Below are 18,700 nucleotides of genomic sequence, written 5' to 3'. Positions count from 1 at the left end.
TCAAATTACTACGGAGCCCTAGTATCTCTAGCAATAGCTGCCTTTCCGAAACTTCGTAGTTGCCGGTTTGTCAAATCGACTTTTTCAGTTGGCTCATCTTTTCTTCTTTTCATCTTTTGAAGTGTGGAAGGTTTATGAGCAGATATCTTTCGATATTTTTTTTTCAATTCTGAGAGATTCCTTTTTATCTTGCTTCACTTCCGTGTATTCCATCTTTGTCTCTCAATTCAAGGCTCGTTGTGATACAAACACTTTACATATATTTTTGATTTCCCTTAAATTATTTGCCCATTTTGCGGCTTCTGGAAGCTGGTAAAATAGGGAATTTTGTGTGCACGTCTTTTTAAAATTCTGCAATCTAAGATCTCCTGCTTGCCTTGTTTCGTAACGATGCACATCTCTTCCATACACTACCGTGCTTCTCAAGTATTGTGGAGCCATTCCTTTCGTCACATGGTATACAAAAACTAATGTGTTAAACTCGATTCGTTGTCGAATGGACATCCATTGCAGATAGTTTAGCATTCTTATTCTTGATGTCAACCGATCACAACATAAAATTAAACGCATGATCTTATTCTGGACGATCTACATCCTTCTCCTTTGTTGTATCGTCGCGAGGAACAGAACAGAAGCACAATAATCAAAGTGAGGAGCGATTATTGATTTGTAGAAAATAATTTTCGCATCTGTTGTCAGGAAGCGATTGACTCTGCGCAGTGCACCAAACTTTTGGGCGGCTTTACGTATTGTATAGCTAATGTGCTCGTTAAAATTCAATTTTCTGTCCAACATAACTCCGAGATACTTCATTGACTCTACTCCCTGAATTTCCTCACCGTCAATTTGAATTGTTCTATCTATATTAGTACTCAACCGTGTAGTAACAACCATGAATTTTGTCTTGGTAAGGTTCAGCTTAAGCCTCCTCCATTTTAATCACTCGGAAAACGTGTTCAGCTCATGATTCATTTTATTGAAGCATTCGTCGAAACTGTCTGCAACGACAAACAGTACTGTATCTTCTTGCAGGATCAATTTCACATCGTTTATATACAATATAAACAACAATTGTCCAAGCACACTACCTTGTGGAACACCTAAGTCACTTCTGCTGCTGGTGATATGCAACCGTTGTAATTCGTCACTTGTACAGGGTTTTCTAGATAGCTGTGAAACCAATCCAGCGCGGTCCCACGGATACCGATGCGCCTCAGCACTCTTTTCAGCTTCTCCCGATCAATTGTTTCGAAGGCTCGTTTAAGATCTACAAAAACAGCAACAATTATTTTTCCTTGCTCTATGTACTGCTTCCACTTTAAGAGTAATAAGTTCAAGGCTGATTCACAAGAGTGATGTTTCCAAAAACAGGATTGCTCTTCCAACAGAGTTCCGGCACGTTCAACATATGCCATCAATTGTTCCTCCACAATCGTCTCCAAAACCTTTTCGTAAAGTGGTTAAATGTTTATCGGTCTATGGTCTTCTGGCCTAGTCGATTTATGTATTTTTGGTATCGGGATCACCACTATTTTCTTCCATGCTTCTGGGAACATGCCATGATAAAGAGAGTCGTTTACAATTAGAAGTAGTTGGTTCGACATTACATTGAATGAGTCAATCATTACTCGCTTCGTAATATTATCTACGCCACTACAATCCTTAAGATTTGTAACCGTTTGTTTAAGGTTCCACATACTGATCGGTTGGAACTTGTCAAAGCAACTTTGTGACTCTTCATTTTCTTGTATTGCCGGTGATGACGATGGAATCATGTTAGGGATTTGTTCAACGCTTTCCACGAAAAAAGAGTTCAGCAATCCAGCTGTTTCAGCTCCAGAACGCTTTCTAATCAATGAATTTAATAAAACCTTTTTAATTGCCATTTCAGCCAGACTGTTCCTATCAACCACGAAAAGAATTACCAGTGCATTGAGTCTGGTCACCACGTTACTCAGAGGTTTGTAAATATTCTGCGCTAGATCGTGTAGTATAACGCATCAGAAGTACAGATAACACAGAAGTTTTAATCATAAAATTCTGGTAGGAATAACCGTGCACTTGATCCATTATCTGAGTCGCAGAATACTCCAGTGGCTGTGATTACCCCATAAATTGGTTTCACAGCACCCAGTTTATGGGTATATAGATCACAGATATATAGATCACCCCCACAGGTTTTGACACCCGGGGCGGACAGCCCCATCCGCCACTACGCCACTGCCAGAATATATTGAACACACTGATTATATAATGTAGTTGATACATACTTGTAGATGACCTCCTTGCTAAGTAAACTCACGCGGGAGTAGTGCTTCGCCTTAATGGTGTACAAACTACTCTCTCCCGTTAAAACAGCCAATCCACCAACAACATCACCAGGATGTATGGTTACGGTATGATTTTCAGATTTGTCCAGCTTTTTGTTGCAACCAACATTTACGAGAGGATATTGTGCGATTGTCAAACCTCCACTTATGACAAAAATGAGCAGTACATCCTGGAACGTAATGTTGGTTTAATTCTGTCTATAAAATGTATTAACGTCGTCGATATTTACATCGCTCCTTCCCTGGTGCGTCAGAGTTGTCCCCGGTGCGATCTCTTTCAGTACTATATTGTCTTCGATAAACGGACGATCCTCATCCTTCAGGCCTAGTTCTTTGAGAAAACCTTCAATGGCTATCGATTTCATGACCGTATCCTCCATAGGCTCGCTTGGAAGTGCCGACGTTCGCCGACTTCCTACGTGATCCGATAAATCCGCTAGCATATCCGGCCTATTTTCATTGGTGACCGCATGACCAACAAGTGAGTGGGATGCCACCTGGATGTCTGACGGTACCCTACGATGTCCAGGACTGCTCTTCATCGGAACGGCCACTTTCTTGCGCTGAGATGAGCACTGTGATGAAATTATATTTTTGAGTAAATCGAAAACATTCAACTCGTAACCAACCTGGATATATTCAGTGCTCAAGCCGAGATAATTATGCAACGCAGTAATTGTCACACGCTGCAGACGAATCATTATCACCTGTATCACACGCACTAGCAAATCTGGACTTTCGTCGAAAACCTCTTTGAAAGCGAACATAGGCAAACGAATAACTTGCGAATTTTCCATTGCTCTTGCCGTAACCGTTTTGTATTGACTAGTATTGCCCTGTAATTGAAAATCATTTTACAACCAATCATATAATGTTTAAAAAACAGTTCTACTTACAACTAAAACGTCGATGAAACTTAATAACGACGTAACTGATTCGCCCTTGCGCACTACTTTGAGAGCGATCGAACTCCCGTCCGGATTGTTAAGAAAAACGTTGATTTGACCGGATTGAACTATAAAGACACTATCATCCGGATCTCCTACCTTGATCAGAGATTCACCAGCAATCAAGTTAATAATTTCGGTATGTTTGCACATCTTCAGAAACACTGGCTTCTCAAAGTGTCCAAAGATTCGAATACTTTGTAACATATATAACGCATCAGGAGGCACCTTATCATTCCCTTCGGTCGCTTCTTCCAGATACTCGGCAGGCGGCTCGATCACTTGCAACTGTATCGGATCATTCTCGCGCCGTATGTGAAGTAGCCTCTTAGCGAAACGCATAACAGCTTTCCGCTTTCTTCCCTGACCACTATACGCTTGGCCGGAAATGGACTTGACCTTACGCAACATGCGCCGTCCATAGAACAGCATTTTGTCACGCTTTCGGAAACGCAACTGCGAGGGATCATGACTCTGGAAAAGTAATTGAGCCGCCTTATCGCGTAGTTCTGCAATTAAAATATGAACGGAACATTTTAGAACCACACAAAAGTCAAAAAATAAACTATTATTTCTAATTTACTTTTCAAATATATTCGTCTCCAACAATAAAGACCAACAATTGCGGCTATCAGCAACAACAATACGCTCAGAGACCAGGCATACTGAAATGAAGTCCCAATAAAAGAAAATCAAAGATTAAAAGTTCAAACCAGCAATTAATTCAATATTATCAACAGCCAAACGTCACTCTATGCGGTGTGCGTAACTTACGTTGTTCCTGATTTCTTCTGCAATTATGGTATACCAGGAGTCCTTTAGGATTGTCCCATAATCGGAATAAGACCGTTTGACCAATCCTACAATATCCATTGTGTAATTTTAGCCTACCGAAACGGATTTACCACAGAAAACTTCACAAATAAACCGAAGAGATCGAGTGGAAAAAAAATCACTTCTTCACGGAAGGATGAGTTTTTTCATTTTAGTTTCAAGATATCTCCCTCCTAGTTTCCTGCGTTATAATAAACAATTTGGCAAAACTATTACCGAAACGAGCTGCTTGATGCTTTTTTGAGTTCTTTATGAAAAACGCAGCAACTATGTTATTGTTTTACGAGTTCGAATGCAATGAAAAGAAACAACCAGCAAATCTTCAGTAATGTCAAAATACACCCTATAGGTGATCTGTTTCATGAGTGTAGTCTTGTTGAATTGAGTTGAGAACTGCAATGGGAACTGGGAAAAGCACATACTGAGAAAATATTGTTATAATTTGTGCTACAAAATGTTCTGGTGGATTTGTTGGAAAAAAAGTAGGAAGGTCTATATCAAGAGGCGCACACGGAAACTTGTCGTAGGACTTTGAGGATAATTGCTTTTGAATAAAGTTTTCTAACTGTTCAGAATTCGTAAGTTTAACTCATTCAATACTCCAAATAGTGACCCTGAAAAACCCTTGTGTTATATGAACTGAACGGAATTCCAAACGGGTTGTAAGAATTGTAATGGCAGAAAAAATGCGGAACAATTAATTATTAATACTTTTTGTTTTCAATAGTAAACTGTTGAAAAAAAAACGTTATAACATTCTCTGGATTCTAGATATACATGATGCATCCTTGGGCTGATATTTCATACGAATGTAAATTCAAACGAATTTATATGCGACCTACCATTTGCGAATCAATTTAATGTTTGCTTTGAATAAATCTAGATGGTCGCAACAAAATACAAAAATTGAACTTCACTTTCACTTGAACTCAAATTTGTGAGTAACATGAATTTGTTTCACCAATCTCGTTACTGGAGGACTATAGTTTGACAGATTAACACAACTCGCAGTTCAGTGTGAATGATTTTAACGAAAACATTTCGCAAGAACGAATTTTTCACGTGAAAAATTCGCTCATTCAAAAACAAGATTAATACGTTGTGAGTATTCGTGCGATACACATACAGCGTCACCGTCACCGTCCCGTCAACTATTCTCTTGGACTTATTTTGCCAACGTCAAAATTCCCGTTAATGGTGTACCCTATGATCAGAAAGTACTGTGAATTTCCGAATAAAACAAAATACAGTTCAATTTCAAACAACATTCTTTTATCTCCTTCAAAATATGATCCATCTGAAGCAACACACATGTGCCAACGCTTGACTCTGTCCTCCATGCATCCATGATAGACCGACGAAGGAAAATTTTTAACAATATTTTCATACGAGATTACGAAGGGATGGCAAAATCCAAGAATTGTCGGACCACATTTCCGGCCGTTTGCGACGTACAGACAGACACTAATGATCGGATGGCACTAAAACCTGACGGAGGTGAGTTTTAAGGTCGTACCAACATAAAAGAAACCAGTTCCCACATCCACGGTACGTTTAAGTAAAACAAAATCAAGTACTTTCTGATCATAGTGTATATGACGAATTTTGTAGAGACATACATGTAATAGCAAGCCATGAGATGTAATATTGCTTAGAAATTCAAATAATGGAGTTTGGTAGTTTGGTAGCGATTGGATTTTGAATCCATACTATTGAGTTTCTACATAGATGGTAGCGATGGGATCTCGGATCCTTGATATGAAAGAGAATGGAGATGGTGGCGGAGGAACTTTGGATCCCTGACGTATCTACCTGTTGGTGGAGAAATTCAGATTAATATAAGATGATTAATTAATGTGCAGAATGAATTTCAATTTGAAATAGTAAAATTTGTTAGAGCTGTAACCATGACAGTGACACTCGACTTGTTTGAGTGGTAACCATAGAAGCGACACTTTATTCATTCGAATTTATTTGATAAATCGAATTATTAAGTGAGATGAGATTTTAGCTTTCGTAAAGCATTCCAATATTACAGATGAAAATTGAAATGCGTGCTATACCATTGTTCTTTTTTTTATAGAGGTGAGGAACGTTGCTTTGTTCTGCTGTAAACAAATCTATAATACTAGGTTACCAAAATCGTGGAAAGGCCTTCTTTGAGGTTCATAATCTCTCTATCTCGGTGGTTCGCAGTTGCTCTGATTTTTTTGCTAACCTGCCGGATAGGGGAAGCTTTCCTTTTTTTTCCCAAAATATATATTTTATTAAGGCACATGTGGCGTTAGCCTGACTGGGCCGGGAGTCCAATATTTTGACAATTTTTGTCTTACAACTATGTTAGTAATATGTAACCGATTACTCGCGGTTGGCTCGAGGTTAGTATTACAAGTGTTCTCATAATTGGTATGTTGCAGTCTTCGATGCTCTGTACGTGTGCCCGACACGGGATACTTGCTATTGGGATGCAGCTGACCATTAATTAGCAACGCCCCCCTAGTCTGTACCTCATATCTAGCGTGGTGCGTCTTTCTCGACTCGTGGAATCCAGGATAGAATGGTCACTAGCCGGCGCAATCATCAGCTCGTGTAGAGTTGTCATGAGCGGTACAACCTTTGGCTCTTGTTGAATGATCAGTGGACTGCACAACCTTCGGCCCGTGCATCTGTAAAGAGTGTGTGTATGTATTGCCGCGACTAAGTAAAAGTTTATCGATCGGATAGTAGGGATATGAAACGGGGACACAACGAAGGAAACATCATTAAACGTTGACATCGGCGTTTCTGAGGAACAAGTATAGATGAAGCAGAAGATCAGGATCCCGGCTACCTAAGATATCCCGGACGGGGATATCCGATTGTCTGCCTTGTGCTCTCAGTGCTCTAGAGAGCTGAGAGCGAGCAGCATGGAACCGGATACACGACCAGACAACATGCTCGATGTCGTGGTAGCCATCGCCACAATCACAAAGATTGTTTGCTGCGAGCCCAATGCGATAGAGATGCGTGTTTAGGTTGTAGTGATTGGACATAAGCCGAGATATCACGCGAAGGTTTCCCATTGTTGGTGAATGGTATGGTTGGTAATTTTTGGTATGGTAAAATGCCTCAAGTTCCAGTATATCTGTTAGGTGATCTGATAATAAGAGACATGAGTTGATATAAAAGGTAGTGGCGTTGACTGGGGGTGCGGAGGTGGCGGACCGCCCCCGGGTTCACGATTTCTGGGGTGCAGAATGAACCGGATTTATATGATGAAATTGGATATATATGATTTTATTCCTTTTCTGTGGGGGTTCAAATTGACCCTCCGCCCAGGTGCTAAATTAACCTTTTTTCATTATAAACAAGGAGAGATTGTAGAGAAATATATGTAACTAGCTGACCCGGCTAACTTCGTCCCGCTCAAAATTGGTTTTTTGTTATCAATACCTCCAAACATTCACGTTTTTCATGCGTCCAGAACTGTTCATTGATTGATCTTCTAATCAACCCCATTGAATTTACCTTTTACTATAAAATTCCTAGTATTTCTAACAAAATTCATCATTATAATATCAGATTCTTTTTACACATAATTCTCGTTCAAGAGTTTTCAACCACTTGCAAATAACATGTTCCTCCGTTACATGGAATAAATGTTTTGTACAGAAAATATGATAGAATAAAGACAGCCCTACTTTTTTATTTGTATTTTTGTATAGAAGAAGATATAGGAGTGCATTTTGTGCACCCGTGGCCGAGTGGTTAGCGTCTCACATTATCATGCCGGATGTTCGGGTTCAGAGGGGGGGGGGCAATGATTGTACCCTAAACCTCCATAAGCCTAATTTGGTTCCATTAGCTTGATTAGTTCACGAGTTATGCAGAAATTTGTTTTTTCCCTCAGAAAGGTGGGAGGACCCCCTAAAATCTCCACATGCCAAATTTGGTTCAGTTTACTTGATTAGTTCTTGAATTATGCAGAAATGTATGCTTCATTTCTATGGCAGTAGTAGTTTGTTTGATGTTAATAATTTTCTACATTACATTCTTTGACTAGATTTTTTGTAAGAAATTTTTGAAATTTTTTAGTTTTTTTCAACTTTTTCCGAGAAATTTTAATTTAAAAACTTTAAGATCTACAAAAAGATCCAGGTGCTCCCATGGCCGAGTGGTTAGCGTCCCACATTATCATACCGGGGTTCCAGGTACGATTCCCGTTCTGGCCGGGGGATTTTTCGTCCAAGAAATTTCTTCTGACTTGCACTGTGAAAGCTTGCCACTTCAGAATACATTCGAGGCGTGTTATTCGGCATAGAAATCTTAACTAGGTACTACACCCAGGTTTTTTTACGCGGTTTTTTTTGCGCTGTTTTTTTACGAGGTTTTTTTTACGCAAATTTTCCAATTAACGCGGTTTTTTTTCACGCGGTACCCGCGTAAAAAAACCAGTGCAATATCACATCTCCCCCTCAGCTCACATTTTTCTCTCATGTTCCCTCAGAGCAAATTACAGTAATTAGTGTTTGTAACGGAGTTCAGCGCTTAGTGCCTCACCTTCTCAAGATTCTTACGTGGATTTTAGGTGTTGGGTAACGGGGAGCTCACCGGGCGGTACAACGGGACGGAGTTTTTACGGGCAGCTATTCGTGAAAGTCTTTTCCTGTCTACTTAGCTCTGGACGGTCCAACAGTGCATCGGCAGAAAAGTGTACAAATTACTAGGGAATCTTCTAGCTACAGCAGATGACCTCATTCGTGCGGAAAACCGAACTATAGCTACCAGTAACAAACGAAATTGCAGGAAAAAACTACGGGTTTTCGGAAGCGAGCAACACTCAACTTTTTACTTCCGTTCTACGTAAAGATAGTCCCATTTAATATCTATCATTAGGAGATATGGTTTTTTTACACGGATTTTCGAATTAACGCGGTTTTTTTACGCGGATTTTCCAATTAACGCGTTTTTTTTACGCGAATTTTCCAATTAACGTGGTTTTTTTTACGAGGCACGTATCCTCCGCGTAAAAAAAAACCTGGGTGTACTCACAAAAATGTTGCAAGTAATACCTATGTTGATAAGGCAAAAGTTCCACTGGGAACGTTAGTGCCATCCAAGAAGATCTACGAATTGTTGGTTAAAGAATAAAAAGTACGAAGTTATTTACGTTTTCATTTAAAAATTATAAACAGTTTTTATAAAAAAAAAAATTGAAAATCAAAATTCATTTTTCTCGATTCTGAAAAAAATAGATAAAAAAGCATTTACAATTTCCAACAAAGTCACCTATACATCGGAAGATGGGCACCTTTACAGGGAAAAAGTTTTTCAACAAAATCTTTAACAATATTTTCATACAAAATCTTTAACAATATTTTCATTTTCATTTCATGTTCATATTTTAATTAGATCTAAAATATTGTCGAACACACTATATTGTTATCTTGACATGAAAAAAAAGAGGATTATTTGTATTTTTTTCGAAGAAAACATGAAAAAGTTGTTTGTTCGAAAATTTTTCCCTGTAAAAGTGCGATGTCTTGCGATGTATGGACGACTTATTGGGAATTGCAAGAGCTGTTCACATTTTTTTTTTGACAATTTAAAAAAACGTTTTTAAAAAAAATAGTTTTAAATTTTGAAATATATTTTTAATAGAAATTTTTAAAAAATGGTGTCTTTTATGAAAATTTAAACAATTTTCTACATTTCATCCTATGACCAGATTTTTTTTTGTATCATTATAAATTTTTGTGAAGTTGCAATGGTTGTGTCCCATTCACCCGAATTCCATTCACTCGAAACACGTTTACCCGAAGCACATTTACCCGAATGTAACGCATACCCGAATGTAACAAATACCCGAATGCAATATATACCCGAATGGACATTTACCCGAATAAACATTTACCCGAATACAACGTTTACCCGAATGCGACATTTACTCGAATGGGATGTTTACCCGAATGGAGAAGGGAAAATTCCGAAAAATCAGTTTATGAGTTTTGTCGAATCTGCTGTTAGGAAGTTACGAAGTAAACTGAGAAATTGTAATGAGGAAATTCGAAAAAGATGTTGAAGACTTCGCTGTGTCATTTTTAGAAATTAGTGTAGGCACAATTGACATGCTGTCTTCTTTCCTTTCCGTATTGCTCTTTAAGATCAAGAGATCATTCAGAAATGAGCATGGGTTATGAAATATTTCGAAAATTAAACAGGTAACTATAACATAATTTTTTTTAATGAAAATGTGAAAAGAATAGATAAGAAAAAATGGTACTTACGTATTTGCCGCCGCAGCGCAATTTTTATCATGAGTTTATTATTTAGTGATGAGATTTATTTTGAGATCAATGTAATGGGGGCGAAGTTCCCATTTAACGAGAATAAGGAATCGAGACGGCACCTAGGCGCCGAGGTGACGCAATCCGAGTAGGCCACCGACCCGGCGGCCTACTCGCAAGCAAACCTGTGTTCCACCGATTGCCCGGTTTGTTTGAAACCTAGGAGACGATCCTTTAGTCAGGTCAGGACCGAGCGTTAGCGAGCGTCGGACTGCATACGATTACCTGGTGCATTACGTTTGCCCGGTTAATTATGCATGTCATGCATTTTGATTGCCTGGTTGCAAACGTGATGCACCAGATAAACGTATGGCGTCCGACGCTCGCAAACGGGCTGCGTCATCCATAAGAATAGATGGACTTAATAATACGTTATAAAACTGCATTTATTCACTTTTCATTATTTTGAAAAGGATTTTATTCAATTCCAGTATTTCTCGTATTGTACTTCCCACGAAAAATACCTTTTGAATGGAAATGAAAGTATGAGACAAATATGATCTTTATATAACACTGATCAGAATTAAATATACAAATACAAATTCAAATATAGTAAAATTTGTGTATAATTTGAATAAAGGGTGTGTCACATCAAATTGCATCACGGAAAAAACGCTGTAGAAATTTAATTTTTAGGAATTATATCTTCAGCTTTCGCTTATAATCAGATAAGAGTGTATAGATCACGTTGGCCATGCTTCACTGTCAATTTTTCGTAAATTTGGAAAAATGTCGTCGAACGAAAAAGAGCGTCGTGAATTAATCCTGTTCACTCATTTCGAGAATCTGGAGTTGTCACATCGGGACATCGGTAAGATGCTGGGAATCGTCCAATCCACGGTCAGCAGAGTACTAAAACGATACATCGAGAACCTAACCATCGACCGGAAGGTGAAGAACGGCAAAAATGGATGCTCCGTCAGTGAAAAAGATCACAAGCGCGTAGTTAAGCAGTTTAGACGTGATCCGAGAAGTTCGGTCCGGGATGTCGCCAATAAGCTGAATTTGTCAAGTTCATTCATCCAGCGGACCAAGCAGCGGGAGGGCCTGCGTACATACAAGGTTCAGAAGGCTCCTAACCGCGACGAAAGGCAAAACATGGTGGGGAAGACGCGAGCCCGGAAGCTGTACACCGAAATGCTGACGAAGCCGCATTGCCTGGTAATGGACGACGAAACCTACGTCAAAGCGGACTTTTGTCAGCTGCCGGGCCTGTTGTTCTTCTCCGCAGAGGACAAATTCAGCGTTCCGGTGGAGATTCGCAAGCAGAAACTATCCAAGTTTGCCAAAAAGTACATGGTGTGGCAAGCGATCTGCTCTTGTGGAAAGCGGAGCGCCCCCTTCGTGATAACCAGCACGGTAAACGGGCAGGTTTACCTTAAGGAGTGCCTACAGAAGCGCTTACTACCACTATTGAAGCAGCACGAGGGTCCGACCATCTTCTGGCCGGATCTCGCTTCGTGCCACTATTCAAAGGATGTGTTGAAATGGTACGAAGCAAACGGGGTCACCTTCGTGCCAAAGGGAATGAACCCGCCCAACGCGCCGGAGCTTCGCCCAATAGAGAAATATTGGGCGATTATGAAGCAGGCCCTCCGGAAGAACCCAAAAGTTGTCAAATCGGAGGCGGACTTCAAGAGAAAATGGATTTCTGTTCAAAAAAAACTACAACCTGACGTTGTACAGAACCTTATGGACGGGGTAAAGAGGAAGGTGCGAGCAAACGGGCTTGGGCTCGAAGTATGAATAAAAAGAAAATGCCAAAAGTTGTTTAATAGTTTTTATTTTATTGTCTAAAATATTCAAAAGGATCGGTCTACTGGGCGAATTTCTACAGCGTTTTTTCCGTGATGCAATTTGATGTGACACACCATTTATATCCTTCTTTTGGGTAAGTGTCGCTTTCGGGTAGATGTTACATTCGGGTAATTGTTACATTAGGGTAACTGTCGCATTCGGGTAAATGTTACATTCGGATAAATGTTACATTCGGTTAATTGTTGCATTCGGGTAAATGTCGCATTCGGGTAAGTGTCAATTCGGGTAGATGTTACGTTCGGGTGAGTGGAATTCCGGTGAATGTCTTTCGGGTAACTGTCATTCGGGTGAGTGGGTTTCGGGTAAATGTGACGCAATCGTTGCAATATATTTTTTGTCTTAGACCCAATCCTGGAACGGTCTGTGTTGGAACAGAACAAATTGAAAATGGACAAAACAATTTAATATATTGTTTGTATTTGACCAGGTTCGAAATTTATTTGCGTTCAATAAATTTCGAACCTGGTCAAATACAAATAGATATTGCCTAGATATTGCAGGAATTAATCATTCGCTTCCTCGTTTGTTACAGTTATCATTTCTGCAATAGGTCAATAACATTTTGGATGTACATGCTTTTCACATTGATATTATGTGTGAAGAAGCATTTTCAGAGAAAAAAATAAGTTGCTTCAATTTCCGTTAATTCTATCCACACAGCTGCGCATTACTGGTTTGTTCCACATTCTACGCACTTTTCACTGTTGAATATTTATGGCGATCGTCATAAAATTACAACGCGATAACACCAAATCAAGTTACGACCAACCGTGGATGACCGATCATCGCTAGACAAAAGTGCAGTAATCATCAGAGCAGTCAGGTATGGGAGGCTTTCAACTTCACTTCGAATTAGCGAAAAGCACTGATATTTGTTCCCAATTTTGATGGTTTACCCCTTTGGCAGAAACAAAATTTCAAATTTATTAGTTTTGTATAGGGTTGCGATGAAAACTAATGTTGAACATGTGGTGAACGACGCTAATTAATTCACTCAACCCATCGGCTTCACTAACGACATATGACACGTGGATATTTACTAACAAGATTTACTCTTTTAAACATGTCTATAATCAGAAGACCAGTTCCTTAACACATGAAAACACAAATCTGTTTAACATTATCGTACTGTAACTTATTGTCACTTTTGAACAGAGTACGAGATAATATATAACTGTCTCAATTCATATTATTTCCAACTCATAGATATTCATCATAGAGCAAATTAGACGAAAAGCATACTATTTTGACGTGACTCTTTTCGATTGTTTTCGCCTTGTACGTACATAGCTACATTTCCATTATAATAAGATCAATTTAACCCATTGCGGGCGTATGTCTGCTTTCAGCCACCTCATCAAGAAACCATACTTATGTTATACGCGAGGAGTTGCGAGTTGCAGCATCAACGAGTGAGGGGCTTGTTTCTGTGGGCAGGGAATTTCTTGACGGATAATGCGTAATGATAACGCGCATGATGTCCATATCCTATAATTAGTTTTCCTATTTTTTGCATTTTAGCAAATGCACGAATCAACTTTCAAGATTGTCGCAGAGTGATTTGAGAGCTCAGTAGAACCTCGATTATCCGCGAGCGGATGAACCACGGTGCGGATTATCCGTAACAGCAGATTCCAAAGTAATTCATAGAAATTCATTCCACAGTATCCATATGCACTGGTGCACGCGAACTAACGGACAAGGCACGAAATCTTCGAAGATGAAAAATGAAACACGACTCTCCTCTCAGTAGCTTCGCTTCGACTAGGACTACTTCGGACTACAATATAATTTGAATTAACTTGAAAATGAATTGACGAGCGTTGAGAGCTAGGATGACTGATGAACTATTCTAGTCAATGGATATTCTAATTGACGTGACTAATGAATACAAATGCCTCTGCCTCTTCATTTAACCTGACTTCAATTCACACTTCTTGACATGTATCTTGTTACCCGAGTACACAATCTTATTTTTACTTTCATATAAAGTGAAACGAAAACTTGATTTCTGATGCAAAAAAGTAGACGGTTTGTTGTCTACCCACCGTGAACTTAGACAGTTATCTGGTATGCTATAAAGGTCCTCTCGTTAGTATTAGTAAATAGCGTGCAGTTTGGGAGGAATTCTAAACAAAATTTTAGTTCACTTTGTCTCCTAGTTCAATTTTGTAAAAAACATACAGAAAAATGGGTTTATATCAACAAAATTCACAAATTTGTCAGTGTGAATACGAAAAAATCTAGCTCACCTGTAGTATATGTCAAACTTCAAGAACTTCAATTATATTCTTGGAAACTCATGTTTCCCAAAACTTTGATGCAGTTTCTTGCAATTCTATATACTGTTTTTCTACCTAATTGGCCAAATATTTTACAAAAAAGTGTTTTTCAATGTTTTTACTAAAATTAAAACAGACCGAAAAGTACAAAATTTTTTTCGATGCGGGTATAATCGACATGTAGTGGGGGTAATATGGACAGTTTTGCAATATTTGTTTATTTGTTTTAATTAAAGTTCATCTGACAGCATCGTCTTAATGAAGTAAGATAATTATATCACACATTGAAACATAACATTAAGCACATCTGAATTCTCTATCCTGTTTCTGAAGCGTAGTGATGTCTCTCCAAAATCGAAAAATTCCTCTACTAACGAAAATGTCCTTATCATTCCCGTAATCGGCTCATGATGACCAAACGATGAACGATGCGGGAGCGGTTGCAGCAAATACGAGGATCGTAGGATGCGACTGGGAGCGTGAAAGTTCACCATCTGGAGCAAGTTAGGTGCATTAATTTCACCACAAATTAGTTTTGCAACGAAAGTGGCTTGTTGTATGCGTCTACGTCGCTCAAGCGTATCCAAATTCAGCAATCGACATCTAGCTGGATATGGCGGTAGGTTCCGCGGATCACTAACGACATATGAGTGCCTGAGTGCTCTACGGATGAAGCATTTCTGAATTCGTTCAATCCTATTGCTCCACGTGTGCTGGTAAGGGTTCCATACTACAGATGCAGTTTCAAGAATTGGCCGAACAAGAGAGCAGTAAAGCGACTTCAGGCAGTAGGGAACAGTGAAGTCCCTAGAAATTTTTGAAATAAACCCAAGCTGACGATTGGCTTTAGATACCAGCGCAGAACTGTGTGCGACGAAAGTGAGTTTAGGTTCGAGCGCTACGCCCAAGTCGTTGACCTGACTGACTCTCTCCAAGAAGTAATCATCGATCGTGTAGTCGAATATAATTGGTTGTCTTTTTCGATAGAAGCTCATAATCACACATTTAGTGATGCTGATGGTAAGTTTATTCAAATGACACCAACACACAAACTAATCAAGCAAGCTCTGCAACCGATTGCAATCCTCAAGAGTTTAGATGGTTAGATATAGTTTTAAGTCGTCTGCGTAGATCGATACACAGCCGGATGCTAGAACAAGCGATACATCGTTATAAAAGATCGCGGTCCTAGATTGCTGCCTTGCGGAACTCCAGAAGAAACAGCAAACGGAGATGAGGTGTGAGACTGAAGTTTGACACGGAGCGTTCTTCCAGAAAGGTATGACCTCAACCAGTTGATGAATTCTTCAGAGGCACCAAGACGCGAAAGTTTTCTCAGTAGGATCCGGTGGTCAATTCGATCGAAAGCGGCTTTTATGTCGGTGTAGATAGCATCAATCTGAGCACGTGCCTCCAGGCGGTTGACACAAAACGATGAAAACTCGAGAAGATTGGTGCTAACCGAGCGTCGTGGCATAAAACCATGTTGTACTGGTAAGATATAGCTCCTGACTTCGAAGAAGACAACTTCGTTTACGATTAGCTCAAACAGCTTAGATGCAGCAGATAAGCTGGTTATGCCACGATAGTTAGTCACGACACACTTGTCTCCCTTTTTGAAGACTGGAAACATAAAGGAGAGCTTCCACACGTTAGGAAAAATCCCTTGATCCAGCGAAGCTGTGTAGATACGGGAGAGTGGTAAAGTCAAAGCTGTGGCACAGCGGCAAAGAACTATTGCTGGAATGCCATCTGCCAATGCCCTTCTCAACCATCTGTGGAGTAACAGCGAATGACCGCAAGTCTGTTGAACCCTCCGGGACGTTAGCTGCAGCCCTCTCGGCTTCGGATGGGGTGGCTACATCGGCTACAAACACTGAAGTGTTTTTGAAAACAAATCACATGTTTCAGGAACAGAAGATGACTCCCGATCGCCCAAAAACACCTTAGACGGGATATCTGCAGTTTTCCACTTGGAATTGACAAAATTCCAGAAACTTCCTGGGTTCCTACGCAAGTTCGTCTGGACACGGAGCACTTGCCAGGAATTTTTGTCGCGCCGTAGGACGCGAAGGAGCGGAGTGCTCCAAGCTGGAGACATAGAGGGTTTTTTTCGTGGAGTATTTGTTACGAGCCAGCCGCAAACAATTTCGCAAAAACGCGTCGCCATGTCATTTACGTCCTGACTAAGGACACTCCAATCGTAGTTACACAGAAACTCATTGAATACAGCGAAATAAATTTTAGAGTAGTTCAACGGTCGTTCAGCTTCGTCTCAATCCTCAGCAGCCGGCACTACTCCACCTGTAGCTGGTAACGACAGTACTAATAGAGGATGATGCATCCACCGCTAACAGTGGTGATATGGATTCGCTGATAGTTATGTTGATGTCGGGAGCACAGAACACTAGATTCAATGAGCGGCTGCGAGAGTTGCGAATGAAGTTACGCTGCTGGAGATCGAAAAAGGCGACTCCATCCACTAGAACAGCACTCGCCGCGGAGGTCAAAGCGGGATTCAGGTCAACAACAGAATCGGCATTCGGTTCCCACGCAATATGAGGCTGATTGTAGTCACCACATATTAGGATTGTGTCATCAGAAGACGCACGGTCACACAACTCTCGCACGGAAGCCAAATGGGCATCATAAACCCCCACGTCCTGACTGCGGTCGGGAGGAATGTAAACTGTGCAAAGTGACATCTTTTTTCCACGTATGTTAGTAGAGAATCAAATCTGTTCCAAGGAATCTCCATTTCTCGTTTGAACCGCAACCGCAGTGAAACGACGAGCTACTGCAATGAGGACTCCACCAAAGCTGGACTTTAAACTGTTGGAGGGGCTACGGTCGCAGCGAAAAACGTCAAAACCAGCTCCAAATAGCTGCAGGGAGTTGATACTCTCGTCAAGTCCGGTTTCGGTCAACATGATGATGTCGTAATTGCAATCGCCAACTGCCACATAGAGATCGTCAATTCGTAGGAATGAAGCGTAGAGAAGAATAATTTTATTCAACCAGTGAAACGCAATATATAATGAAGTCCATTTGACGGGGAAGAATGAAATGCGATAGTCGAGTCGTAGAGTGAGATAGCAACTAATCGCCGGAATGACTGTTGAGTCATGTTGACGGAGAAACTGCTGGAAGAGACCAAAAGTCGTTTCCAATTGAATACGTAGGCGTATTTCTCCATAGTCCACTGACTATTCTCAGTCGAATATGACTTTGCCGAGCACTGTTCACAGTTATCTTAGTTGTTATCGTTATATTGATAAAGGAGAGGTTCCACAGAATATTTTTTCTGTGTAATAACCGACTTTGATACAAACAAACAGGAGGATACCATCAATATTTTGAGAAAAACATTATTGTGTCGTTTTCTCGCAAGTGCGTCAAATGGTCTTATAGGGTTTCTGAAACAAACGATTCAACTATGTTCTCTTTTCAACAATCATAAAATCGGAATAGATTGATCGATACTTTATGCGATATTGATCACTACGTCAATCGGACGGAAAAAAATAACGTATTTCTTTTCCTGCAATCGAATATTTCGACTCTTGAGTTGAGTTGCTTAAATCACCCCTAAACTCACACTATCGATCCTTGAAACGTAGCTCAAGTGGTTAAACAATCAATAAAAGAAAGGGCATTAGTGTGTTCCATTTATTCGTATTTTTTTCATTTGAATGTAAACATGAACGGTTCAAGATGATTGGATTAGAAGTTATTTTGTTTTTTATTTCAGGTCATCGCAAAAAAAACAAATTAAATTGGATTTTTTTTAATCATCGAAAAAGTAACAATTAGTTTGCCTTCAGGAACGGATTCTGAAGTGCCTGGCCAGCTACCCACTCAGCATTCGCCTTATTATCATCTAATCGTGTGATATCACCGCACATTACAAACACGTATCGCATCCATCAAGCGCACGAATGTTGATGCTATTTGCATAATATCTCATAAACAATATATGTATGTACTTTCATATTTTCACCCAGACAGTAGAACCAGATGGGAAAGATAGGACACTCTCAGCTCAGACCTCCAGCGGTGATTTGAAGTAATTTAGTCGAATTCTAGTCTCGCCGTTACCGCAGTACTGGCTGAATGCGTGCTTCAGCTCACATTCTGTCGCTACAGCTAAATTGACTTAAAGT

General features: G+C 39.9%; 1 protein-coding gene across 4 annotated transcripts in view; it reads right to left on the bottom strand.

Annotated features, from left to right (window-relative positions):
* Positions 1-4,440, bottom strand: part of LOC129761262 (neuropathy target esterase sws) — a 69,080-nt gene extending 64,640 nt beyond the window's left edge. For 2 of the 4 annotated variants that reach the window (XM_055759036.1, XM_055759127.1), the window contains exons 1-6: positions 4,052-4,439; positions 3,861-3,942; positions 3,227-3,786; positions 2,960-3,166; positions 2,561-2,905; positions 2,271-2,500 (exon numbers count right to left, since the gene is read on the bottom strand). In XM_055759036.1, the coding sequence (XP_055615011.1) occupies positions 2,271-2,500; positions 2,561-2,905; positions 2,960-3,166; positions 3,227-3,786; positions 3,861-3,942; positions 4,052-4,150 (1,523 nt within the window). In that variant the 5' untranslated portion in view covers positions 4,151-4,439. Of the gene's footprint in view, positions 1-2,270; positions 2,501-2,560; positions 2,906-2,959; positions 3,167-3,226; positions 3,787-3,860; positions 3,943-4,051 lie in introns of all 4 variants that reach the window. The other 2 variants (XM_055759081.1, XM_055758993.1) reach the window with 2 other exon arrangements.
* Positions 4,441-18,700: the final 14,260 nt, after the last annotated feature.

This window comes from Toxorhynchites rutilus, chromosome 1 (genome assembly GCF_029784135.1).
Source record: "Toxorhynchites rutilus septentrionalis strain SRP chromosome 1, ASM2978413v1, whole genome shotgun sequence".
NCBI classification, from domain to species: Eukaryota; Metazoa; Arthropoda; class Insecta; order Diptera; family Culicidae; genus Toxorhynchites; species Toxorhynchites rutilus.
This window is presented reverse-complemented; position numbering and strand designations above follow the sequence as displayed.